We start from the raw sequence: 27,757 nt of genomic DNA on the forward strand, positions 1-27,757 counted from the left end.
GTCACTCTTCAGTCTGTTCCACACAGACGGGAGGGATAGAGTGTGGAGGAGGTGTTGCGTTTCTTTTTTCCATCAGTATATATTAAAGAGTTCAACCTTCAGGCTGTAAAGTACCATAAAGTATGCTTTTCTATTGGTTACTTAGCTAGAGATTTTCCCCTTAATCCAAGTGCCCCTACAATTTGAGCTCAAATCTATAGTCAATATGAAAGGCCATAGTATGATTCCAGATACACATTCTTAACACAATGTGGTTTTGACAAGGCTAGTGTTCAACACAGGGCAGGAGTGACCAACACCAGTTCCAGAGTCTCATTTACAAGAAAGCATTTCCAATACCAAATAGTTTACCCACACATTTCTTTTACATGTTTACTTTTCACATTTATGAAGCCCATTACTGTACATGCAAAGAAGGAGAGCACTTTAGTTCCGATGAACTAGAAGTGTAATGGAAAGATCCTCACCATCTCTTGGTAAATAAGCCACCGACTAAAAGTCATGCTAGATTTAGTGCTATCTACAATCTTCTGGATATAGTTTTATGTTGAGTTTCCACTCTGTGTGAATGTTGTTCTTATTGGATAAATTGGTTAGAGTGGGATTCAGCAATGGTTTTACAGAAGTAGAATATAATGGGATTGAGGATGCGTAGCCTAGGGCGTATCAAGTGAAATGAAGGCAATCCACAAACAGAAAAAAAGGTGTGTTTGTGAAGACTAGGTAGCTCCTGTCAGGACACTCCTTCATGTCAGAATATATTAAAAAGAAAAATCATTGTCTAGTACTCGCATTTGATGAACGCCCTACGGTATCATGACAATCTGTCAGCTCAATATTGTTTCTAATTAGTTCCTTTTGGCAACAGGAAATTCAACTCACTGACAACAAAAATACATCTCCTTGAGTAACAACAACTGGCAGAATACATTAACAGACAGGGGAGATAAGTGGAACCATCATACCTTTTACTGCCTCTGCCAGACATTTGTTCCTCATAAAAACAGCTACCCATGGAACATTTCAGCTGCTATTTTAACATTTAAATTTTAAGGATGTCTGTTTGTACCCTGTAAGGCATAAAGGACATTTGAAGGTATATTCCTTGTGTCTTTTGTTATCAGTTCCAGGTCATATACAGTACGTAAGGGCTACAGATATCAGTACCTCTCTATACATTTATGCCTGAAAAGGGGGGAGTTTGACCAAAAGTGTGCATGTGTACAGTATGTATATACATATATGTTGCACAAAAGTATTTTAAAATATACTGGAGGAGATGGAGGTGCATTTTCAAAATCCTCATTTCATATGAAGAATAATATGTTTTGAGGAGTGGAAGGCAAGATTTTGTACACAGAAAAAACCCAAAGAATTGTGATGTCAGGAACCAGATGCATTGTCTATCCCGTATTATTATGTGATGTGCCTGACATTATACAAGCTCACTTGTATTGCAGTTTACAGGATCTGTTCAGGCTTTACAATGGTACAGCGGAGCTTCACAATGTGTACTCTAGTGCATTTCCACCATAAGATGTTTCAGACAGCTCACCTATTCTTCCCATAAAGCTGCATTTAAGGTGACTCAGATGTGATTATTAATTTACTTCAGCTGGCAGCAGAGGAAGTCTGGGAACAAGGTGACTCAATAATCAGAGCTCTGCTTGGCTATGCTGACTGGCCTACATCAGTTAAATCTGCCAAATTGCAGAGACATGGAATGACCTTCATCTTATATAGTCTAAGGGAAACCTGACCTCCTCTCAATTTCATTTGCCTGTAAAACCACTGAGTATTGGGTGCTAACCTGAGGTCACGTTAATGACCTCCTCAGGGAATGAACTGCCTTCTATTAACCAGATTTCCTCCACAATGAGTCCCTCTCAATGTGCTGGAGAATCAGTCTAAAACATCTTTTATACTGCCTTTATTTTTCTTCTTCTGAGATGATATCTTGGTTGTATCATTCATAAATCGATTATATGACTTTCTATGCCTTACTTGTTCTTGTCTCTATTGCTTTTCTAGGTAATGCTTTAGAGGACTTCAATCACACTACATATCTCTGCTATAGTATAAAAACAGAAAATAATCTTTCATTTTAACTATGGAAAAGACTGAAGCCTAAAAATTTCAGACCATCTAATAATTTCCAAATACAGTTAGGTTTCATTTTTAGCTTCTGGAAAGCATTTGTTTTGTGTTATTAGAGCTGAAAAGAATGTCCTTTTCATATCTAGCAGGTTATGAAAGAAACTGCCTTTCAGGCTTTTAACCTTTGAAAAATTCTCCTCTGTAAAGGAAACTGTCACAGTGGATGATACAATACTGTAATGGTTTATATGGCCCAGTGGGCAGATGAATGCACTATGATACAGACTGTTCAGCTTTTGCAGCTGTGTCTGCTAAATATGGTATGTTCAAGGTATGTGGTCATCTGTTGCTTTACCTGAAATCATCTTGTCCTGTCACTGACAGTAAGCTAAACAATGATGTGGAGAAATTGGGAACCTCCCACAGTCCCACATATCGCACTGTGTGCCAGCTGTGCTGAAAGTCTCATATTGCACTATATCAGCTAAAACGTGTTGTCTCTGCTGTTACTCTACAGTGATTGCCATATCACTGAGCTATGCTTTATTTTACATACCATTAGGGTGACCACATGAATCCATGTTTACTGAGATACTTTAAGATAATAAAAATGACCAAGCAGTCAAATAAAATTAATGCAATGAATCAGAACCACACCACGCTCATCGAGTCTATCTTACAATGCAATTGCTTTTAATTAAAATCCAGTTACAAGTCAGCATAATTAATGAATGTATTATAATTGTTCAAGTAGAAAAAGCACTGGTGGTGTAGCCCTGCATTGCAATGCAGTGCTGGGTTTAAATTTGCCATCGAAGTTAAACATTTGCCCATGCTTACCTGCAGCTGCTCTTATTTCTAGTTCGTTAAAGATGACATTTCTACATTTGCTTTCTTTGTATAAAACATACAATAACTGCTTCACTTAGTTTCTTTAAACATTTTTCCCAGGATTTGGAAACCAACAGATTTTTATTATTTGCCTTCAATTAATTCCACTTGTCACTGTTGCATCTGTAAACTTTTCCTGGCATAATAATATTCACACAGAATTGATTTCTTTAGGAGGGAAGCAAAATGGAAAATTACAGTAAGAGTGTCTTGCTTAAGCCTGAAATGCATTATAAACAACACATAAGCATTTATTGGAAGACTATGATATCCAATTACATTGTGGACATCGTTCTGCTTTCAGCTGTTTCTGCTATATTACAAATGACCTTGATGATTATCAGTAGTAGTTCGTGCTTAAATGGTTTTATGCCAATTGACTAAAGAATTTTCACATTGGGTTACTAGGTAGAGCGTGGGGGATGTATAATAGCATGACATAATACTCAGAAGCTTTACTCTGTGTAAAAGACTACAAGTGACACATGACAGAAAGCACAGTACTAGTATCTTTCCTGCCTCCTTTCTTCGGATTAAGGAGCACAAAAGTAACCAAATGACAGATGGATATGAATCAATATAAATACAGACTTGCATATATAGCCATTGATTTAAACTAGATATTTGAGGCTCTAATCAATAATTTAACTTCCTGTTCACTGTGAATTACACTATTTAGTACATTTAGTGAATAGAAGTTAGTGACAGAAGATACAGCACTTGTTTCATGAAATTAATAATAATATTCCTGATATCCTTTTGCTATACTGAAAACATAGGGACTAGTGTAGTGTTGAATAAAGAACAAAGCTTGAAAAATGAATAATACAGCAGGTGTCCCATTTGAATCATTGCCAACATACCATACAAAGTAAGGTACCAAACCTTAACACCACAACATCGATTTCTAAATTAGTAGCTTATCTGGAGATAAAATATCACAAGAGCCTTAAATACTAGAACCCTTGAAGATCAAACAAACAAAATAAAAGCAGAAACAGAAAAGCACTTGGCAAATCCATTTTAGGAATGCTATACCAAAGGTTCTGCTGAGCTTTCCTGAAAAAAAGCTACCACATGTCTTTTCTGGTTCTGCAGACTTCTTCAGGCTAAATCTGGGGACTTAACCTGGGGAAATTACAAGTTTGTTTAGAGCTTGCAAAGAAGTGGCAGTAGCAGTGCCAATAAATTCAAATACGTAACGTACTGTATGCAGCAAAATCTTAATAGCCCCTGGGGTGAAAATAAATCAGCAGCCAATGACTTCAGCTTCAATTAGCTAATGAGAGTGCATGAATCAGAACATAAATCACTGAAATCAAAAGTTTTGGCCCACTCTACTATAGAGATCCTTACCTTTTTTTATCTGGTTTATGGTACCATTAAAATATGGCTAAATAGATTACCCAAAGGTATTTGCAATAAATTTTGGTGACTTTATTTGTGTTTATAAGCCACTTCAAATTTTATGGTAGGTTAGCAGCACATATACTAGGAATATACTAGCGTATTCAAAAATACAACAGTGCAGCTACAGTAAAATAGGGTTGCAGTGCAGGCGTTCATTGCCAATTGGAAGCCAGAGAAATTGAAATACCTGCCTGAGGTGTACAGCACATCAGAATCTAAGATGTCTTCCAAGGGTATTTACATTCTTTCATCCAGAGATAGGGCTAAATTTAATGAGAGATGCCAAGGCAAATGCAAACTCTGCAGATACCTTATATACTTTTCTAATCATGTCATGTGGATTATCAATTTGGCAGGATGTATTTTTGATGCATTTCACTGATATTCTGAATCAATATCCTCAGTCAGACAGGTTACTGTGCTGTAGGTTAACAGTATAGATTATCACAGCAAACACTAGATATATTTTTAAAAATGCTGATTCTCCTCTTTAAAGAGTTGTAATAATGCAAAGCACACAGTCTGTACAGTACAGTATATCTGAAAATTGTATTCCAAGGTCATTATTATATCTCAAAGGGAAAGGAGAAGAGGAAAAAAATATGACATCTAATGCAGAGCTACGCTGGTAGAATCTCTGCCTTGACTGTCCTCCTCATATTTCGTAGTCAAACCAACTCTTAACAAATTAATTTCTACGTAACTTCCAAAAATGTAAACCCAGCTTAAATTATACCAACACTGTGCTTTATGTATCATCTTTCATTGCTTCATAGAAGGAGTCCTTGAATATTGTCCTTGCTGATATTATTGATCTCTGCTAATAGCTTTTTCTGGTGTTGTTTATCACCAAAATATTTCATAAAAATAGAGAGCTCTGTGTAACCACTGATGTACAATGTGTCTGACAGACAATAAAGGAACATTTTCAGAGGGCACTGAGTCCATGGAACTGTAAACCTTTCTTCATACTGTTATGATACAGCAAATACGTTGTGGCATGTTCCATCAAACAAGACCTTATTGTGCTGTGCAGGAAATAATGCACATCAATGTTATTAAATCAGGAGGCAGGAAACAAGGTACAAATTGACATGGGATTTATGTGATAGGGCAAAAAAAAGCAAAAAAACAGTAAAAACCAAAATGAGATATGAATTGTGTAAGTCCATTATTATTACAAATCTTGCTCCCTGCCAGGGTAACTGCAGCCCATAGCCTATTCTGGAATTACCATGTACTGTAAGGAGGCACCACACTCTGAGTGGGACACCAGTCCACTGCAGGGCACACTCATACACAGGGACAGTTTAGAAAAAAAACAACTATTCTAGCCAGCCAGTCTTGAAGGTGGGAGTGCTCCCAGTGCAAATGCAGTAAAATCACATAAACTACACAGTTGATTGGCTCTCAAGTGACACTGAGCAATGTAAATATAGAATATTTAACAGAGGTAAAGTAATGTCACCTATTGTCTGCTTTGTGTTCTGAGCAGCAGGTATTCTACACATATATTCACACACAGCATGTACAGGTATTAGCACAATTGAATGTCATTATTAAGTCATGACACTTAAAGAATTTATCACTTTAAAGATTATAGTACAGTATAATACTGGGATCTACAGGAATCCTGTAAATTATCTCTAAGGAACTGGACAAGCACAAATAAATGCCCTTTTCTCGGCACATACACGGACATTGTGTCCAGTAAAAGTCATGTGAAACCTAATTTGGAGTTGGAACCTGAGCCCGAAATGGCATCCTTGTGAATTTCTAGGCTGCCCTGAAAGGGTCATACCGCACCAACAAAAATATTTCCCAACAACAAATCGGTAACAATGATCTGGCAAACTTCCTAATTTTAACCACGAGACCACAGTGCTTCCCTCATAAATATAAGGTCAGAAAAAATACATGTCCGCTACAGTTCTCCCTGGACACTGATTTAATGGAATCACACCAAGCATCTGTCCTCGTCACTCAAAGTGACATTGTCTGCGTGTACAGCGTTGTGCTGTAGGCCCAACAAACAAACGCCTGACTCAGGAGCAAAGTAAACAGGAAGCAGGAAGATATTTGGACCCTTCCTCTCAGCAACGCAGCAGAACTTACAGTGAAATGGGAAGTTGTCTAGCTTCCACATGGCTATTTATTAGAACAACTATTGCAGTCTTCTATGTTATTGCTACTGAGATGACAATATCCTTTCATGTAAAAGTGTGACACGTTTAACAATGCTTTTTTTGCCCAAATCACAACATACAGTACACATTAGGTAAACTGCTCCTTCATTTGTCGAATATTAAGAATAGTATAGCAAACAGAGGTGATAATGACCTTAAAAAAATTATAATTTACTTTTGACATAAGGATTGTAGTTTCTGACTGAGGACACTATAGTGGCTTCCACTTGGTTACATAACACCCTAGCAAGCTACTGTTGCCAGCAGCTCCTTTGAAATGGTATTTAACAACAAAAATGCAAAGGCAGAATAAAAATTCATCATTATGTTTCAGAATATGGCTCTTTATGGATGTGCCTCTCATGGCCAAACAAATCTTTTGTCTAGCACACATTAAACACTTCAGCTTTTCAGAAGCAGAAGCTTTTTACATTTTGTAAGTGAAAGATGACCATTTGAAGTACTGGTAGCTGACTGCAAGGGACTTTGTTTTGTGGAGCAGCGTTCAGTGAAATATGATGTTTAAATGGCATCCAGAGGAAAGTAACTCAGTTTAACAAGAGCCTCTACCCACCCCCCTTTCCCCCCTCTGTGTATAGTTATAAATATACATCATATATCTAAGGAAGCACACATGGTTTAGCTTGTTCAAACAGTGGCCATGAGACTGCAACAGACGGACACCAGGTGTACAGGGCACATGGAAATCTATTTATGGCTCCTTGTTTACAGGATAAAGGTAGCCTTTGAACAATAACATGTCTTACCTGCTTCCAGATGGCATTTGCATTATTTTATATTGTGTATATAAATCATGGCAAATAGAAAACATAGATGGACATATATACCAATCCTCTTAAGAATATTCAGTCAGGAATACTAACGGTGTGAGCAACTCCTTCCAAAGGAGAAATACACTATTTATGTGTATTTAAACAGAGTGCGAGAGAGAGAAAAGAGTGAAAGATGCTTCGATTTTTAGACATTTTTTGCAGTCTTTGAGTATTTGTTGGTTCTTTAACAAAATCTGCAAAGTACAACAGATTTAGCAGAGTAGAGAAAAACTCTCTAAAGCAAGTCAGTAACAGTCTGTTAAACACATTGCTTTTACACATAAATCAGCCATAAATCTAAAATGTAAAAACAGGAGTAAATACCCAGAGTCTGTAGCCTAACTCTTCTAGTGCTATATAATAAATCACTGTGTTGTCTTCGTTTATGCATGGTGTAGTTAACTAATTGCTCTGTGTCTACAAAAATTAAAATGGTTAAGGAGAACTATCTAACAAGCAATTAATTAGAAGGAATTCCTGTCAGAGTAAAGAGGTTCTGAAGCTAGATAACTGCTTTAATGGGATTCTTAATAAATTAGGAGAGGACTTTTGAACATCGACTAATTAGAAATCAGGTATTTAAAGGTCAATTGTTACTTTAGCACTGGGCACAAATTAGAATGTACTAGTAGCTTCTGAGAAAAAAGATGAGTAGAAAAAAATAAGCAAAATTTAGAAATTCCCTGAAACAGTCACAAAAAAGAGTTTCTCAGACAAAGTCTTCGCAAATGTAATCCCAATGCAAAACTGAAAATCCCAGTATGATATTGAAAGCTCACTACTTCCTAGCAATGCAGACAAGCCACTCTTCTGCCTAACTGTTTCGACATACTCCAGGTACTGTACAAATAATATGCTGAGAGGTGTCGGCCCAGGCTCAGTGTACTAGGTCACTGTCAGTCCAATACTGGAAAACAATTTGTTATGACTTTCCAACTTTAGCCTGCTGTGCATTGGGATAACCTTGGGCCAGTCTACACAATAATACTGTCCTTGTATTACCAATATACATGAAGGTGGCAGTATACTGTAGCATAGTATTAGGACATGTACTGTAACTAGAAGGTTCTTAGATAAACAGATACAACACTGTATATACTGTATGAGTGCAAACTAAAAGTGCTTTGGTTGAAATCTTCAATTTAATAAATGGACAATAATACTACCTTTCATGATTTTGGACAAACATTTACATGTTATCTGGGAGAGTAATAGAAGTTACTATTACTATTAGTTACAATTAAGAATTGGAGACTTGTATTTGAAGGGGGGGAATAAAGTTGGCTGGAGAAGCACTGACATGATGCAGGCAAGAAGAAATGGAACTGAAAGATTCTACTGCAAATGCAAACTTTAGGAAGAACTATCAACTCCATCATGATTTTAAATCTTCAACTTTTTCACTTACTATACAGTAGATAAGCATATAGAACCTGTTTTTTTACCTCCTAAGGTGCGTTTCCATTGATACACCCCAACATTTCAAAATAAATTGAATAACTAGAAGAAAACATGGTGTCATGGGTGTCTATTAATATAAATGTACAGTACTGTATAAATTGCCTTTTTTTGGAACTGAAAACTATTAATCAGCCGCTTTACCACTTCAGCTCCTGTATCACCTTAGGAGTGACTAGGATTGTGCACATGAAAAGCTGCTTATGTTTATGTGAATGTCTAAGAAAGATCAGAGAGAAAGTGACACAATAAGATACTAACACACAAATGAACAGGTGGGTCACATGGCCTCCTCTCTTTTGTAATCACTCTGTTGTTCTTAATACCTGAAGACAAAGGAGCAACTCCCTATTATTTCATTGCAAACTGAAACCAGAATCGAACAGTAGTAGTATGCACACAGTTTATAATCTTGGAAAATGTACTGTAGGCAAGGATGCATGATATGAACTTTGATCAGGTTAAACTTAAATATTGCTTTCACTCTTAGAGACTTCAAGAAATCCTTACAATATAAATACCCAGTAAGTGGATTACAGTATATCATCAGTCAATTGGGTAGTTTATGTAAAAAGCCAACAAAAAGTATATTTGAGTGATCTGCATTTAACATGATGTAGCAGTGGATTTAACTTCTCATGGTTGAGTGTTTGTGTTCGGCTGCTTCTTCTGGGTTTTTACTGCCGTACTGCTTTTCATTTGTGCAACAGTTACTTTTTCATGATGATATTAACATTGTGGCCTTTAGTCCACATACATTCCTGTCAAACTTCTTGATTTATTTTTAACCTTACTTTAAAATAGCTCTAGTGAAGCAGGCATGATTAAAAGTATTTTAGCACAATCTCAGTGCACCCAGAAAGTGTTTATTGAGGAAGTGTTCCAGATGCACAGCAAACTTCTTTTTTGGATTTGCTGGTTTTCTCACGGGTGCTTGAAATGTGTCAAGGCAGACAAAATAATTTGCCAGATCAACAAAGTCACTTCTTTATATATGCAATCTTCTGCCCCAGCCTTTCCTGTCAGAGTCTCTTGAAACGTTTCCTTATGTTTACCTTAACCAGTTGTGATTATCTTATTTTGTTTTTAGAAGCATTAAACAGATTTAGAGACCCCCTGGTATACAGTATAAACATCAGATGTTCACAACAGTTATAAAACCCTGTTCAGTGTTCTAACATTTTCAGTCATTTCAGTCATTAATATCCAGCTATTGTTCCCCATTACTGCTGCAAAACCTATACGACAGGGATACAACAAGCTTGTACGGTGTGAAGTAATGCTTCCATTACTTCTGATGACAAATTACTGTACAAGTCACACAACAGCAAAATCAAGATTTTGTCAATCAAAATTGAAGCTGACATAAAAGTAAAATCTCCAAGGAAACCCCACAAACAAATCAATAACCCTTCATACAAAGCACAAATGAAAACAAATTTCCACAATAAGAATTTACTTAGTGGGCATGAGATCCAGTCGAACTCTAAAAAAAGGGTTTGGGTTATGATCATAAGATTTCTCCATAACAAAAACCCACAGGAGCCTGCTTACCTGCTCCTTCATTGCTCATCTTCAAAGACACCTGTAAGAAAAGATTCAGAGAACAGAATGAATCATGCTGGAGCATTACTTTCAAATTTTAAGTTACAGAACTCCTTTTCCATGTGAAAAGAACTATTTTTTCACAAGAGAGAAAGTAATTACTGTGTTTGTTTCACTACCAGCTATTCTAGTGAGCTGCTCTGTGCAGTACTGCTTGCTTTACACAGTTGAATTCACAGCAAGACTGCGTTTGGTACCCCTTGATTTAGCAATGTTAAAAAAGAGGTGATATGCACAAGAGCACACTTGATCCAAGTAGAACATTATTGTTTTTCTAAGACTTATTCAAAACCACCAAAAAGGCTGCTACAACCTTGGCAAGCTAAAAGCCAAACATTACAAAAAGGGTGTAATGATCTGTATTATTACATTACAGAGTGGTGCTTTTTGCAAGATCTCATTTAACACGATGGGAAAAACCGTAGTCAATTCTGCTGATTTTAGAAATGGAATTTAGAATGGATTTTGTACTATTATAGCCTCTTCCATTCCAATATAAATTGATTGTATTATTTCAAGAGAAGACGCTATCAGCGGCAAAACATTTGACATTTAACACGATTTGTCTAGTGCCCAAGAACAAGTGGGTCTGAATTTGAAAAGCTAGAGAACAAAAAGAAAATGCCTACAGGAAACATGTGCATACACCAGCTGGAAACAGTAAATAAGCAGTGTTCTTACAATCAGACATATAGTAATATGGTTCATAGATGCACAGTACAGTACATACTAGCACCTACTGTATCTACAGACAAGGCTTTGACCCACATTGCAGTAAATGAACATATGAGACATAAGGGAGAACAAATTATAAACGAAATAATTATATTCCATTAGTTTCAGAGTTCCTTGATTTCTGATTTTGATAGAATTTCTTCAGTGGAATCACTGTAGTATTTTATTCTGCAATAAGAAAGGGTAGTGAGAAAACATTAATTTTCCAAAAGAACTTGCTTGCTTGTAAAGGGAAAGCATAAATAATGCACAATTGTCAGAATAGAGTGCCTAAAATATGGGAAATTGTCTTATGACAATGATACAAGTAATAGGTTTATTCCATACTGAAAAGAGAAGAAAGAAAACACAAGGTTTCGGTTGTGGAGTCTTCTTTGTTGTTTTTTCTTTCTTCTCTTTTCAGCATGGAATAAACCTACAGTATTACTTGTTCCTTTGCAGCCTACGCATGCTGATGCAGCTACCCACCTGAACTACTTATGACAATGATTCTCTTTGGAGCCCCATTTAGGCCATTGGGGGTTGGTTGTTCAAGAGATGTTGAATAACTACATTAGTCAGAATATAAGTGTGCACAAACAGTGCACAGAGCTACATTTGCTGCAGGGTAGAAATGGAAAAAACATTGTACCGGAATAGCTGAAGATTTTATGAACTGTACTTCTCAAGCACTTTCCACAAAGTCACATTTCAAAGATCGAAGGTAACCAAATTAGAGGAGTAATTCCTTCCATCTTGGAGTGCAACATACTGGACTGCGAAAGGCTATTCACATAAGGAAATTGCCAAGCTCAACAATATATGAATCATTTAGTTTTAATTTATACAAAAAATGAAATAAGTTGATTGAAATTAAATTAATATAGAATTTCAAATTGCAGCTAAGCCACATTTCAGCTAATGTTAAACTACATGACTAAAATTTTTCGAGATGCTTTAAACTTTTAATTGTCCTTTTTGGATAGATGCATTATCTACATCTTTTCCCAATTAACAGTACTAAAATATCTATTTATAGCCAGCATTCTAGACCACATACTGTATATCAGGTTAAAAAAATTTAATCTACCAAATTACCTTTTTTTTTTTACTTTTACATGCTTACATGACATGGTACAAATCAGTTTTGTTTAAAAACTCCTATTTGAAGATACCTTGGATCAGATTTACAAAGGCTATAATGGAATGTGTATAAATATTTATACAATGTATACACCTTAATAAACAGATTTATTCAGCCATGTGGGCTGTTCTCTCTCTGGATTCATTTTAAAACGCACACACACACAGTTGTCTCAAACTATAGATAAGGCAGCAGCTTGGCAAAGATTCTCCACACATTCTGGAAATGTAGAGAAGTTGTGGCATTGGCTGTAGCATTGAAGAATGTTCACTGAAAATCAAAATAAGCTAAAAAGTCTGACAAAAAGAAAGGCTTCTTTGATTTGCGGTACCCTCAGATTTCTGGATGTAAATATGTTACTTCTTTGAGTCTTGATTATGAGTTAACTACTTTAAAAGATCATTTTTAACATTCCAGAACACATTCTCATAGTTCCTGGCCTTTCCTTTGGATCACCATATATTTGGTTAGACACTCTCAGAAATGAGTTACTGAGAAACTTCTGTACCTCAATACCTCTGGACTAGTTTCAATGACCTTATGTTAAAACGGAGTTAAGACTGAAGAAACAAGCATTTTTAAGAACAGTATTAACAACTAAAACGTCTAAATTATTAAATGTTTTTCCAAAAAGATTTGTCTGTTCTTACTCTAGTAATGAAAAAGTTCAGCTAATAATGTAGAACTGGGTGCTACTTTTGATTTTGAGTTTATTTATTATCCATAGTGAAATAGTATATTGTATATTTACTATAAATAGCAAATTGTGCATTTTAAATTTAGGATTTGAAATTTCTACTCCCTTCAAATTAATGATGTTAATATCAACTAATTCACAGCTTACTGTACTCAGTCTGTATCTATTCTAATTATTATTAGAAGTCACTTTCTCCTAGAAACAATAATGTTATGGTGGCATCCTAAAATACAATGTTGAACTCTCCATGTTGTATGCAAACATCAACAATTCCCATCAACACTGTAAGCAAATTGCCCACTCTATAGTAAATGAATGTTATGGTCAATCTAAACTGAGGCAAAATCAGGCTTGTTATCTTTTACAAAGAAAAAAGGACCACTGAATTGCCTCGCTTTTATTAGATCACACCAGACTTTTATTTCCTGCAGAATCTTTTGAATTATCAGCTTCATTTCTAACATTCCAAATAACATTTTTACTGCCTTGATGACAACTATTTCTTTTTCGATTACTGTGCTGTACTGTACATTTTTTTATACACTGGCACAATATTTACTAATGGAAAAACCATTCATTATTTAGGTGTGCTATTCTGGGGCTGTTTCCCATTTGCTGGCACATCAGGGCATTGGTAATTAAAGGTGAGTGTTGTTATGAATACCACTGTGCTGAAAGATAAGACACAAGGTCGGATTTCATAGCAAAATGAGTCCCAGCCTTTTAAAGACAATTCTACATTTTGTCCCCTATGGGTGTTTGCGCCACACTCAAAAACAAGACTACATGGATCCGTACAGCTATCAAATGGAACGTGAACTTGTTTGAAGTTTTTAAAGTGATGCTGCTTTGTGATGTGTAGTTCTCAGACCCCAGTATTGTGGCTTTTAATGAGACTCTGACTTGCAATGCATTTCCTCAACACTTTTCTGTTTATTATAAATGCTAGAAAGGTAATCAACATGCTATTCTGAAACAGAAAACTGTGGTCTCAGCAGCTGAACTCTACCCATCTGCAGCTTTCAAAATCTTTAGAACATATACAACTAAAAATGTATTTCAAAACACACAAAAAACAATACAATTTTGCAACAAAATGTAGGATTTTTTTTTCTTGGTAGCCATGAAGACTTGGTCATGGCATGGTTGACTGAAGATACTTATTCATTGATGATGTTAAACTCCCAGCCTCTCTCACTCTCACCTCACCTCTCACCTATGATCTGAACCTCCTTTCTATCCTTTTTTTTCTATCCTTCTATTTCATTCTGTTGATGCATGTTTTTGCACATCTGATGTTGTTTTTGCACATTACCTGTTACCTGTTGTTGTTTTGCACACTGCCTGTTGTTGTTTTGCACACTGCCTGTTGTCTCTGTCTTTCTTTTATTATACAATTGTATTGTTGTTGTTTTTTTTTGTACAACGTATCGTCTGAGAGCTAGCTAAATAGCATTTTGTTATACCATATACCTGTATATGAGTATAATGACAATAAACTTGAACTTGAACTTGAACTTGATGTGAAGCACATTTATTAACAAATAAGAATCAGAGTAGTATAAATACCTAGCAAGTATAATCTGCTCTTTTCAGCTATGTTTCAACACACTTTTCATGCCTTCATGTACGCTTTTAATCACAATTTGAATGCTCAAACCTTTTAAGGGTGAAATAAGACAAATGTCGGCATAAACTTCAATGGAAAATCAAAAACTAAAATAAACTGATTGCATGAGTATTCATCCCCTTTGTTATGTCCAACTTAAAATAGTTCAGGTTGACGAATTACTTTAGGAAGTCACAGGATTAGTTAAATGGCCTCTGTCTGTGTGTAATAATAGTAGTTCATATAGTATGATCTCAAAATAAATACTGTACACCCGTCTCTTTAATGTCCTTGTGACAGCTCTCCTTATAAATGAGTCAGGGATTTCACTGGCAGGGAGTGAATACATTAGCAAGGAATTGTACATCGATTGTTCTATTGTACAGTTATCATTTATAAATTACCTTTCACCCTTCTGCCACTGTCATTATTTTTCCTGAAAAATCAATTTAGATTAAAATTGATTGAAATGCTACATTTTCGTCTTAGTTGTTTCTGTCATAAAAGGTAATAATTCAAGATATGATTTGAAAATGTGACATTTGCTATAATATATCTTTGAGTCTTTCATTTTTAAGATAGTGAAATAGTATTCTTTCACTTGGGATTCTATTTTCTCCTAAATAATTGATGGCTTTTTTGTCCTTGATACAAAACTGAAACTCTCCTTCACTAGTAAGCTCGAAAGCTCTGATAAAGTTGTCAAATAACAGACTGGACCCTGACTGTGACTTTGTTTTCTTTTTCACCCCTGTTCACTGAGCTGTGATGATTGGGCTTCTAAAAGCAATAGGCACTTAAAGCACTTGATAGTCAAAAAATGAGGATGTCAAGGAAACAGTACTTCTATTTCTAAATCAGCTCTTGACATGACCTAACTCTCAGTGTGTAGCCGGAATATGTGGTTCTTGCTTCAATGGAGTTGTAGAAGAGCACAGAAAAGACACCTATTCCATCCCTCTCAAAAGAAATTTACTAAGCAATTTCCCATATTTCATTTGTTGCTTTTGTCTGTTGTTGAAGCTAGGACTGAATAATTTATTGTCTGTTTTCAAGACTTGCAGAGCCATCTGTTTTCATTGGAAACTACAGTAAACAGTTCTTTTGATAAGGAAAGGTTTCCATGTTGCTTTTTCTTGAAAAAAGTCCATAAGGAAATGTATTAAAATGGGATGTAGGAATATATCATATATAAATATCATGGGATATTTTATCTGCTATTCAAGTAAGAAGATGTGTGAAATCAGGTGCAGTAAGGTGAGCACTGTTCAGCTCTAGATTCTTACCCAGTACTGATCCTGTGGTGTTTGTGTGGACGGTTCTTTAGAAATGGCCACCTATCCATTTAAGTGAGAACTTCATCAATATTTAGATTTTAATTAATTTTGTGAAATCAGAAAATAATTCCTTGAAGGGAAACCATATAAAACATGCTCTTCTATTGTCATTCTTCTTGAGCTGATTTAAAAGTATTTTTGTTACCGAACCTCAATCAGGCCACAGCATTAAGCATGGATTTACAACCTGCTTTTGCAATTAATTTTCCCTCCCAAAGAGAATAATGGTCTTTTTCTTTCCTGTCAAAAGTTTAATTCATACTGTACAATTGTACATTTGCTCCACCCAACCACAAGCATGAATGTAGACGTTAATATAATCACATTGCAATTCTCAGTCAGCCCACAGACTCAAAACCTGAGAGAACAAGCCCACTGAATCACAGGCCAAACCAAAGACCTGAACACGTTTGCACTGAGGTACTGACTAGAGATTAGGTGCTGGTTTTGCTTATTGGAAATGGCATCAGGTTTGACAGTCAAGCCAATTACACAAGGCGAATTAATCCTCTATTAATGACACAGTGACTCAAGAGCCTAGTGAACTAGGCTCCTGCTCCTGTTATGTCTAAGCATGACAGCCTCTCGTGTTAATTACTAAGAGCATGAATGCAACTTTCATGGCCAGGTGTTAATTACCAACACAGCTAGTCTGGAACAACAGAATCTTAGAAACAGCATGGTTTGAACTTTGCCTTCCTTTATCCGGGATATCTGTTTATATTTAGATTTTTGTTTAATACTTCACATGCTTGAGTGTGGTATTTCAAATCTGATGACCAAACAATAAAAAGAAAAAAAAAACAATACATTTTTGGATAGGTTTATTACTCTCAGTTTGTTTGCAGGTACTACACATCACAATAGATTCAATAACATGTTTAACATTTAAGCAATAGTTTTAAAAAAGTGTGAAAAAGCTTAATGCAACAGGTCAGATATTTGATGCAGGAATTTTGACTGTTACATTTTTTACGTTTGACAGTTTGTTTTATTCAATGTATTTTTTCTTTCTTTGTTACTCCAGAACATGAGTTATGAACATAAAGGAGTCTTGAATTGATGTTTGGAGTGCTCCATGTCAAATTCACCTTATTCAAAAATAACCATTCTGATCCAAGATTCAAAGTCAATAATCATATTAAACTAATCCAATGTAATGTAATTTATATTACAGCAAAAGTGAATTTAAAGTGACAATCATTTTAAGTCCTTGTTTTGTACAGAATTCATATACATCTTTACTGTCTGTATCTATTTGTGCTTCCAGGTTCTTTAGCATTTACTAAATGTCCCACAATTTGCCCCTGGCCTAGGCAGTCTTTTAGCATAGTAAAAGCTCATAGTAACAGCTCTCTTTTGCTGTGTCCTTGCTGTGTTATTGAGACAAAAGCTCAGGATAGCTGAGTTCGTTTAGCTTAGTAATGCCACATCAACTCTGAAGCTGCCTACACCAGATGGAAAACATGTTTTAGATCATGTGACAAACTGCTTTTGTCACTGCCGCAGTGCAGGAAAAACATTTTCAGTTCTTTCTGAGGCTGTCCATGACCTTCATAGAAGCTAAAAAAAAACAAAAAGTTTTTAAAGAGATGCAGGTCCTCTTCCTTAAATACAACCAGAAGACCTGCACTGGAACATTTTAGCCCATTATTCCAAATAAAACCTAGAGGTTACTCTGACATGTCTATCTGGTAATCCTAACATCCTGAGCTGTGAATGACAGCAGATGTACAGTTAACCTATGTCTTTAGAAATGCAGCAAACGGCAAAATGGACCAAATTTGAAAATGTCTTTTTATTTTCGATGTATGAAGTTCAATAAGACCTCTGCTTTCTCACATTGTAAAACAGTAAAACATTGTAAAACAGTCAGAGATAATTGATATTCATATACCTCATAATTCAGAAATGATATTGCTCTTAAAATCATTATAATCCTGAATGGTGTTTCTTATGTTATCAAGTTGAAAGCTGTTGTACTGTACGTAGTGCAGGAAGACCAGTTAAGATCTGGTTTCCAAACCAATGCCCCAATATGGTGCTATAGGAGTTGATTATTATATTTTCCCTTAATGCAGCTGGTGAAATAATTTCTCACATCTCCAACCTGATTAGCTTCATAGCGAAGTTGCTGGCACAGGAAACTCTGACGTCTTTTAAGAATTACCTGGACAAAGTTTTATATTCACTTAGCCACTAAACTACCAAAAGAGCAAAATGGACTAAATGGCGCCCTCTCATCCCTTCTTATGTTCTTATGGATAATGGATTTAAAAAGAATACAAACATCTGCACAGTAAACAGAACAACTGAATTTATATCTTAATCAATGAGAACAGAGCAGGTTCTCATTGGACCTTAAGGTAGTTTTTAAGGACTGGAAGAGTTTTGTAAACAAAGCAGCTTCTTTCACGATAAGCCTTTGGTGATCTAGGGATCCGACTATATTGATGTATCTAATGCAGGATCTAGGTTTTCTCTCGTTCAGGACAAAAGCAAAGTTACCATTAAGCTCAGTTTGTCTTTTCTGTCATTTCATTATCAAAACACTGATTTTTCTAATTCAGGCAATGTTTCTTGTGGTTTTAGTTTTGAAATGGTCATGGCTGAAAACCAAAGGCTGTCTTACCTTGTGATCATCCATAACAGAATGGGAGACTAAAATTTCATCGGTATGAAGGTTTTCTGTTTGATTGCAAAGAATGCAAGACTCAAGAAGACAGCAAAGAGTACTGCTAAGTTTGGTTAATATGACTATCTGCTGTCGGCCAATCATAAGGGAAACATGCAGAATGGGTGGGCAGTGGTTTTCCTGTTCATTAGTTACAGTAAAATCACAATCATACAGTATATTGTTTTTTTAACCAGTTATTTTCTTTTGATTATCTGGTACAGTATGGTCAGATTGTGGTGAAATTAAAAAACATACAGATAATTCTGGATTAAGTTTCATCTGTATTACTATATATACCATATTTATTTGTGTTGTCTTAATAGGTTTCTGGACAGATTATTCTTTTTAGAAATGCATTTCTTCTGAAACATAATGTAAAATGATCACCGCAAATAAAGTCTTTAAGCCAGCCATAGCCCAGACATGATAAGTCATGATTAAATTATCCTTCAAATCCTTCTAGCCAGGGACAATAAACAGGACATACAGTACTGCCTCAAAAAGCACTTTAAACTGCAACACTAATTTTAGTGCAGTGGAATGGCACTTGTCTGTGAACCGTAATGTTGCTGTTTCAGTCATGGTCTCAGTACATGTGTAATGAGCATTAAAACACCTCAGATCGAGGCTCTGATATTGCAAAAATCAGGATTCCTGTTCCGTTTAATTTCCCTTACAAAAGGAAAACAATTAAAATCACCATGGGGGACAGTGGGAAGACTTTAATTAGATCCTTTCATCGTGAAATAAGTAGAATTTAACAGGAAATATCTGTCTGTAGAAAATGTATAAGAAAGTCACACATTCTGTTACTTGGTGTCTCTCAACTGGAAATGCTATAGTAGATATTGACAGCCAGAGATTTACTAAAGTAAATGTCACAAAAATACATAAATGGCAACTTGCTTTAGTGAGACTGTTAATTGCCGAAGTCACTGGGTGAATGTTCTGCAAACTGCACTATCATTTTTTTTATCCTCAACCTATCCTTCTTTTTGCTATAAATACAATGAGCTGCAGGGGACAGGCTGTTCAGCATGTGGTAACCAACAATAAAAGTCATGGATTCCAAAACAATGTTATCTGCAATATTAAACTGAACACAATCTGGACACCTGAGTGGTTCAGTCACTGAAGGTGCCTGTTCAGGATATAGGTCTAGCTCCATGGGCTAGACATCATTGAACCAAGCCTCGGTCATATCATAAGTAATCCACAGTAAGGATACGTTTGAACAAAACTGCTTGAAAACCCAGTAAAATGATTATAGAGTGGAAACTGTGAGGGTGTACGTGTACATGCAAGACTGCAAATAGAAATTGCTTTACACAAATGATGAATATCTGCAAATTGCCCTGCCATGTTGTTCAAGGATGTTCCTCAAGATCATTTAATTTGTGGCTGTATGAGAGCCTCAGATCAATAAAGTAACAGCAACCAAAATGGCCTTCTCTTGTTAACAGTTCTTATGTTCTTATTAGGCTTGTTCCATGCTTTAATAGATCTCTTCACAAATAGAAAAAAATAGAAAACTATTATCAGCATAGAAGCTACACAGCTTTTATTCTCTGCTTACCTTTTCAGTCCACTATTCTTTCTGTTTGGATTGTCAATCATAGCAAAAGCTAACATACTTTTCAGGAAAGTATGTACACATTTACTGACTTTTTGTGATGAATGTAAAGGGACACTTTTCAATTTACAATTATTTTAACTTTGGTAACAAACACAAAGATTGAAAAAGACTGAAAAAGAAATGCTTTTGCAACAATTGCCTTTATGAATTAAATTATATTAGTGAAAAAAGAACATACTGTACATACCAACTCTATGCACGGTATGCATGTTCAAAAAAACATAAGCACAAAACAATTCAGAATATTCAACCAAGCTAACAATCATTTTACACAATTCAGCTGCAGTTCAAATATTCATAACGTTATTTAGCACGCTGTGTGACATTCCAATATATCAGGGGGATAATTTTTTTAAGGTATCTAAATAATTGTTTTGCCCATTGATAATCATGTAACATTAAATACTAAAACAGGCCATTTCCTTTAATTCCGCTTTGAAAAGCTTTCTCCCAAGCCTTAAGAGTCAGCTGGCATGTGAGGTAGAAATAACGACAGAGAATCAAACCACTCATTACAGAATCTGCAATGATTCAGAAATGCAATAACATGAAAGAGCAATAGCTATAAATTACATCTTTATGGTTCTGCATCTTTGCCAGATGGCGATTGTGAATTAGCATGGCAAACCATGAAAGCCAGGAATGTGTATGGTTATGCAATGTCCAGTGAGGTTTACATGAACCTCAGCAGGCCTCCACGCCTTCAGAGATCTGTGCCTGAATGCTTCCATCTGTATTATTGAAATGTACAACAGTTACAGCATTTCAAAAACTTTGCTGAGTGTAAAGTGAGCAGCTTCTGCTCTAAGAATGCCTTTTCAAATGATCTCAAGCCTACATTCCTTGAACATCTCCCACTTAATAGCTCATTTTACTAACTAGTTAAAGAATAAAATTATTCTTAGTCTTATGAGATATTGATGCTATTATTCTCATTTTTATTTTTTTGCAGGCTACGCTAGAGGCTTTCACATTGAGACCAGTTCATAACCTGATGCCTTAGGCATGGTCTGCTTTATGGCACTTGGCAAAGTTGAGTTGTGCTGAAAAGACCTACTGTCTGGACCTCTGCTGTGTTTCTTTGGAAGGGCAGGGACTTGCGGTTTTCTGTGAATCTCTGCTTCCTTCTCATATCAATCTCCAGATCCTCGAACTAGCTTATGTTCCTGGTGTCTTTCAGTGCTGTGTGTTGAGTGGTATGATCAACAAGTACAGTAGATGGTATCAACATCCTACAAGATGGTAATACCATCTAGTTAAGAACCTTTTCAGGTCCATGATCGTACCATTTTTCAGACATCTCCATTCTATTATTCTCCTATCCAGGTTTTTATATTATTACTTTTATTATGACAATTGTTCTCCAGTTCAAAACTGCATGGAAATTCCAATAGCCAAAAAGCACAAAAGCTCAATTGCCATTCATGATTATTATACACTGTATATTCCAGTGCAGGACAGATATGACATGCAGTACAGCTTTCATGAAGTAATGTAATTCATGGTAGAGATAGCTTGTGTATGGTCTATGGGGAGATTTTCTTCTTGGGGGTCTTTTTTCTTGGAGGGATTGACACACGTATTCTTCACTTTGCACAATTTGCACTTTACTTCCCTTAATCGCAGAGAGCTAGATACTGAGGTGAAGCCTTCTTGTTCTCAACGTGATAGGAAAAATGTCATTTTTCACTTCTATCCAAGAAAAACAATGTGTGTGAAGTAACAAAGTGATCCAGAGATATTTGCTAGAACAGATGTATTCCCCACAGCACAGACTCATCTGCTTTTTTTAAATAGAACTCTACCACAGGAAAGCTCCTTTCTATATTTAGTATGTCCATCAAACATACATAAAACTGACACACAATTATGTCAGGGGAAACCAAGTTATCAATCACTTTTTGTTATTCTCAGTTGAAGAAAAATGTATTATTTGATTGGTTATCCAGATCAGCTGTTAGGGCAATTAGACAGTACTGACCAAATTTGGTCTTCTGTTGTAAACAGTTGAGGACAGAGGTCATAGTTTGGGTTTTAATGCACGATGTTTTGTGAAGGTTATTTTCCTTGAAAGACATTTTATAAAATCATTAATAAAAAGTAAAATAAAAGCTTAGTGGTCGATTAGATATGTAGTAGAAATATAAAGACAATCTAGTTTTGTTATTTTGTTCTTTAATTTTCAGTTTTTTATTTTGATTTGCAGTGAGTGGTCCAAGCATTGATTTTCTTATAAAAGTGATGGCTATGAATAAATGATAAAATCTCACATCTTAATAAGACTGCCTAAATCAGACTACACATAACATAAATGGTTTTTAATGTACACACAAAAGTTTACTTCTGACATGTTTAAAATAACCAAGCAATGCCGCCATTGTATCTAGATTGATAGAATTACTTTGATTTTACACATCTGCATGGAAATATAAATTAAATTATGATGTCAGATTCACCGTATACGTGGTTGATAATGATTGTGATAATAATTGATCTTGTGAATTCTAATGGGTGGTAACAAGTGACAATAACACAAAAGTTATAGATCCAATTTATTGATTTCTGCTTTTTGCATAATAATGAATGTATGTATTTGTTGGACAAAAAAAGCAAATATTTTCAACCCTTTGAGAAAGTTAGTCAAAAGCTTTAATTTAATAGTTCAGGATTGCCTGGATTTAAATAAATCGAGTTTTAGTTTCTGCTAAAGAAATTGCCACAAATTACACTTGAAGTGTGAACGACATTGCTAAACCTGATATGGTGCTCTTTCAAAGGGATGTAATTTAATTTAAAGTGCATGTTGCTACACATCTAAACTGTACAGGTAATGTGCAACGGAAGATGAAAGGTCATCTTTTTCTGATGCCATTCTATTCCCTTTAAAATAGAAGGGAAGTTGGGACTTTCGGACAGCTTCTGGGCAGTCAGCCAGCATCTCCTTTTGGTTAAACTGCTCTGATGGATTAGTGCTTTGCTTCATAATGGAACACTTTCAGGTGTGTTCAGGCTGAACTAGCATGGTACAAACGTAAAAAAAAAAAGCCTCTGCTTAGATTTGCTTCACTTGACACAGGATGCAGAGTTCTATACTTTCTGAGAAAACCACTACATATTGTTATTATCATTGTTATTCTCTGTGCTGAGAAGTAGGAGAAGACCCCACCACTAAATTCACAGATTTAGCGCAATATATGACAGATCTTTGGTATGCTCTTTCAACGATTTGAATTAAGGCACAGTGTGAGAAAGAGAAACAGAGGCACAGAGAGAGAAACCCATTTCACGCATCTCTGCAGCACTGAGATTTCCACTGCTTCTGCCAACAAAATAGATTTAATGGAAAGATGGAATAACCCTGACATTCCAGATAGTGAATGCAAAACTATGGAAACATGGGCATTATCTTCCTATGGCTTTTAAATGAGAATGAGGTATACATGCAGTGATGCCGATGAAGCACGTGTGCACCCAAATTCCTCTTGCAGCAGAAAATTCAAATCAAAGTTTGTAAAAAATAAATATTCGGTTTTTACTTCATTTCAAAAGGTCAGTCAGTTTGTTAGGTGATGACATGATTGCTATAACAATATAAATCTAGTAGTACACCACATCCACCTGAGAAATATACAACAGCAACTCCAATGATAGCTGAAAACTTAACTGAAAATCCAGTGAGAAAAGCAGTTCAGAAAGAGTCACCGGATACTGAATCATAAAAACAACAGGGTGCTCTCGATATAACAATAGAGTGCAAGAAGTAACAATAAAGCTGGTATAGACCGCAGAAATATAGTGGGCAACTATACAAATACAAATATAAATACAAATGTCACAGTCATATACCGTAAATGTGAACATACAAGGATACAGTCCAGCCCATTCTAAAGCAGTGAAAGTCTTCTTGCTTAAATTAGATTTCTTAATGCTGGTGCTAGGATCATGACAATTTCTGTTTTCTTCCAGAACTGAAACCAGAATGCCTCGAGTTTGTTTGTCAGCAGCTATATCATCCTGCAACTTACAAATGCAAACCCACTGTAGCTAAGCAGATATGTGCCAGGCCAGTACTTGGATGTGAGAAACCTGGGAAAGCTAAGATTGCTGCTGGAAGAGGTGTTAGTGGGACCAGTAGGGTCCCCAGCCTGTGTGGGTCCTAATGTCTCATTATAGTGAGCTCCTGACTCTCCATGGTCATTAAAAATCCCAGGATGTTTCTAAAAGAGTAGGGGTGTCCATGCCAAATTTTCCCCTGGATTGCTCAATACATTCTCCACCTTTTCAGCAGTATCTAATTCAATGAGGTGATGGATTTCATTAGGATAGTGTAGTGTAACTCGTGTAACCGGCCTGGCTGAATAAATAGCAACCTGACTATAAGGACGAGGGTTACAGGACGAACCCATCTCCTCATTCATCACAGACAGCGGTCCCAGCAGCTGCTACAAAAGCATGATGGAAGATGCTCAAAAGGTGTTCAGGAGGTGGGATATTTATAATAAATGGGCGAAATTAAAATTTGACCTCCCTTCGCAAATCTGTTGAAAAACTTTATGTAGTGTGATAAAGTTCTTAAAACTGTAGAGGTATGGTTGCAAGCAGGCGGCTTAACTATTTTGACAAGGAAGTAACATTTTCGAATGGCACCAAATTGCTGGCAAAAAATAAACGTAACAGTTGGTGAAGATATTAGATTCAATGTAAAAATGTCTTAGGATTTTCACACCTCTAATAAGGTTTTACTGTGCTCTAACAATATTTTAGCTGTAGTTTTCTACGGTTTCAACATTGCTCCATTTTTCTTTCCTACACTACTACTACTTTGCTGCTGTCAATTTTTCCTAAGAAGTGTAATAAAGAACCACAGTATGAAGGCATGTTAAAACAGTTGCAAATCTTAATTAAGTGAAAAATTGAATTAAGCATTTGAACAAAACCATATGTTAAATTTATCAAGCTCAACTTTTTCTGAAGGCAACATTAGCCTAGCATTACTGATATTGCGGAGCTCAGTTTCCCTGAGATATTTTGGATTTGAAATCATCCAGCAATGGGTTGGACTCAGCCTTTTCTATTTGAACTGTCTTCCTTCTGTTTATGCCTGTGTTCCTTTCCAAGGCACAAGCCTGTTTGGATTTGGAGGTGAAAGAGAGAAACAGTGCAGTTGCACAGCTCTGCCGCAGCTGGAAAGCCACAGGCAGCACTGGCCCACTGATTTGCCTATATTTTGACACTTTGTGGCGGCATGTCTTGCACAGGGCACAGCCAGCAGCTTAACCTTCCTTGAAGCAGAACAAATCTCTCTCTCATGAGCTTGGCTTTGGCTAGTAATCTGTCTTGATCCCATTGAGCCTTTTACTTTATTTAACCCGCTTTACAAGCAACAAAGCCACCTGTTGGGTGGAAGGTGAACCAGAGAAGCAGCTCTGACAGATGGCCCTCCATACACAGGCCACCCCTTCTCTTTCTGATTAGCATTGCTTGTGTTTCTTGTGATGGCTCCTTTTGGTCCACAAGGTCTCAGCAACCGAGCTTGTTCATAGTCACCCGAGAATGTTTTTCTTAGATATTGCTATACAATAACCTAGGTTTCAAAACAAACAAACAAAATGGACCCCTTCTAAGATTATTACAGTATTTACAATTTCTTATAGGGGGCCTCGGCACGTACAGTGCCACAGGGGGTTTAATTAACATCTGTTAATTCCAAGTTGAAGTGAAAGAAAACCCCATAAAACAATTCTTAAAATTCCACACTTTGTTTAGAGATGTTTTTAAGTGTTACCTAAGATATCATTAAAGCAGACAACCAATGTCCTGTACGCAATCTACATTAATAAGGTGAGTTGAGCCAGTGTACTTGGAAAAGACAGACTTGCCTCTATTTTGCAGACAGGTGCAGGGAATATATTTTAGTGCTGTTTTTATGAGCACAGATTTAGGGGTAGGTTAAGAGCACGCATTCAAGAGTTTTAATGCATACCAGAAATATTTATAAAATACAAATGCTTTCTCCCCTGCCTATGTTACAGTCCCTGGAAAAGACAATATTGTCTTCCCAGAGCTTCCCTTTTTGTCCTGGTCACAGATAATGTTATTTGTAATTCAGTTTAAGTGAATCCATTATAAACCACTTTAAACAGAGGTTGTTATTTCCTTGAGAACAATATCTTGAAAATTCATTATTTATCTCAACTGCCATGGAAAGGGCCGTTCAATACTTAACTTGTTTTCAAATTTGTTCTCGTCTAGAGCAGGAGGTCAGCAAATGCCTGCTAAAGAAGTAATCCCTGGCTAGCTATTAACCCCCAGGGGCAATATTAATGAGTGTAATGACAAAGGATCTCTTTCTGATGGGGAGAGACTCTGAATTCTTAACAGGGCATTAGAAAGACAGTTTGAAAACGTAATTGAAAAGAACACTAAACTCAGGTATTGCTGCCCACAGGAATATCTAATATGCATTTCACAAGGAATGATGACATCCAAGAATCACATGCCTTGTGAATGTTTATTGAGTATTTAAGTTGAATATGTTTTGACTTAACCTGTTTGGTTAAGGGGTAGCTTCCTGGCCACAGGATGAGGAGAGTCGACCCCCCATTCAGAGTGAAGACCTAACCTGGGAGTAGCTGCAAAGGTGGAAATGCAAGAAGTAGTGTGTATATACAGTATATATAGCAACAGTCCGTAATGATTGTGATGTAAAATTTATCTGTTATTATCCCTCTTGAACCTCAATTAAGAACATAAATTTAATGTTAAAAAATCCAAATTTCAATAGGATTCAAGTATGAAGGACAAATGAAAGAGCTGATTCTAGCTTTTCTTCATAATAAAACATCTGAGGTATTTTCCTAGCCATTGTGACTAGAGTAAGGCTCTGCATTCTAATTTTATTGATGTTTTAAGACAAACATTGTATTTTAATTAAGTTCCTTTACGTATTTAATGTAATATTTTATTATTTATATATTATACTGTTAAGAATCTGGAAGATCGCACATACAACAAGAAACAGTGTATTTTTATAGTTAGTGTTGTTGAAAATATTTTTCTAGATTCATTCATTATAAAAAAATCCATCATAATGGTGTGTTTGGCTCCCTACATTGTGGTCTGAACCCTTGACTTAGCTTTCTGAAGACTCAAAATGCCTTAGCAGCTTTTTGACTCCATAATCTTCCCTGAGAACCAGACTTCATTTTGTTTGAGTGCACAAAGCTCAATCATTCCATTACCCTCAATCCAATTACCCATTCAACTGTCTGACTCCAGTCCCACTTGGAAGTTTTATGTGAACTCTACACAACAGCTATAGATGTACCTCAGTCTGCCTACCTTGAGCTATTTGAAGATAAAATAAACATGTATTACATATTCTAGCACAAAATTGAAAGAACCACATCCATGTGCATACGTGATCAGCTTTTCTAATTTCTCAATTTTCTCAAGTTAGTTTT

General features: G+C 36.0%; 1 protein-coding gene across 1 annotated transcript in view; it reads right to left on the minus strand.

Moving 5' to 3' along the window:
• LOC148830638 (stAR-related lipid transfer protein 13-like) overlaps positions 1 to 27,757 on the minus strand; it is a 125,542-nt gene that overhangs the window by 79,027 nt on the left and 18,758 nt on the right. Inside the window, exon 4 of the mRNA XM_088921367.1 lies at positions 10,430 to 10,460. Coding sequence (XP_088777493.1) covers positions 10,430 to 10,460 — 31 coding nt within the window. The remainder of the gene's footprint in view (positions 1 to 10,429; positions 10,461 to 27,757) is intronic.

The sequence above is a fragment of the Atractosteus spatula genome, chromosome 7, assembly GCF_055471065.1.
Source record: "Atractosteus spatula isolate fAtrSpa1 chromosome 7, fAtrSpa1.hap1, whole genome shotgun sequence".
NCBI classification, from domain to species: Eukaryota; Metazoa; Chordata; class Actinopteri; order Semionotiformes; family Lepisosteidae; genus Atractosteus; species Atractosteus spatula.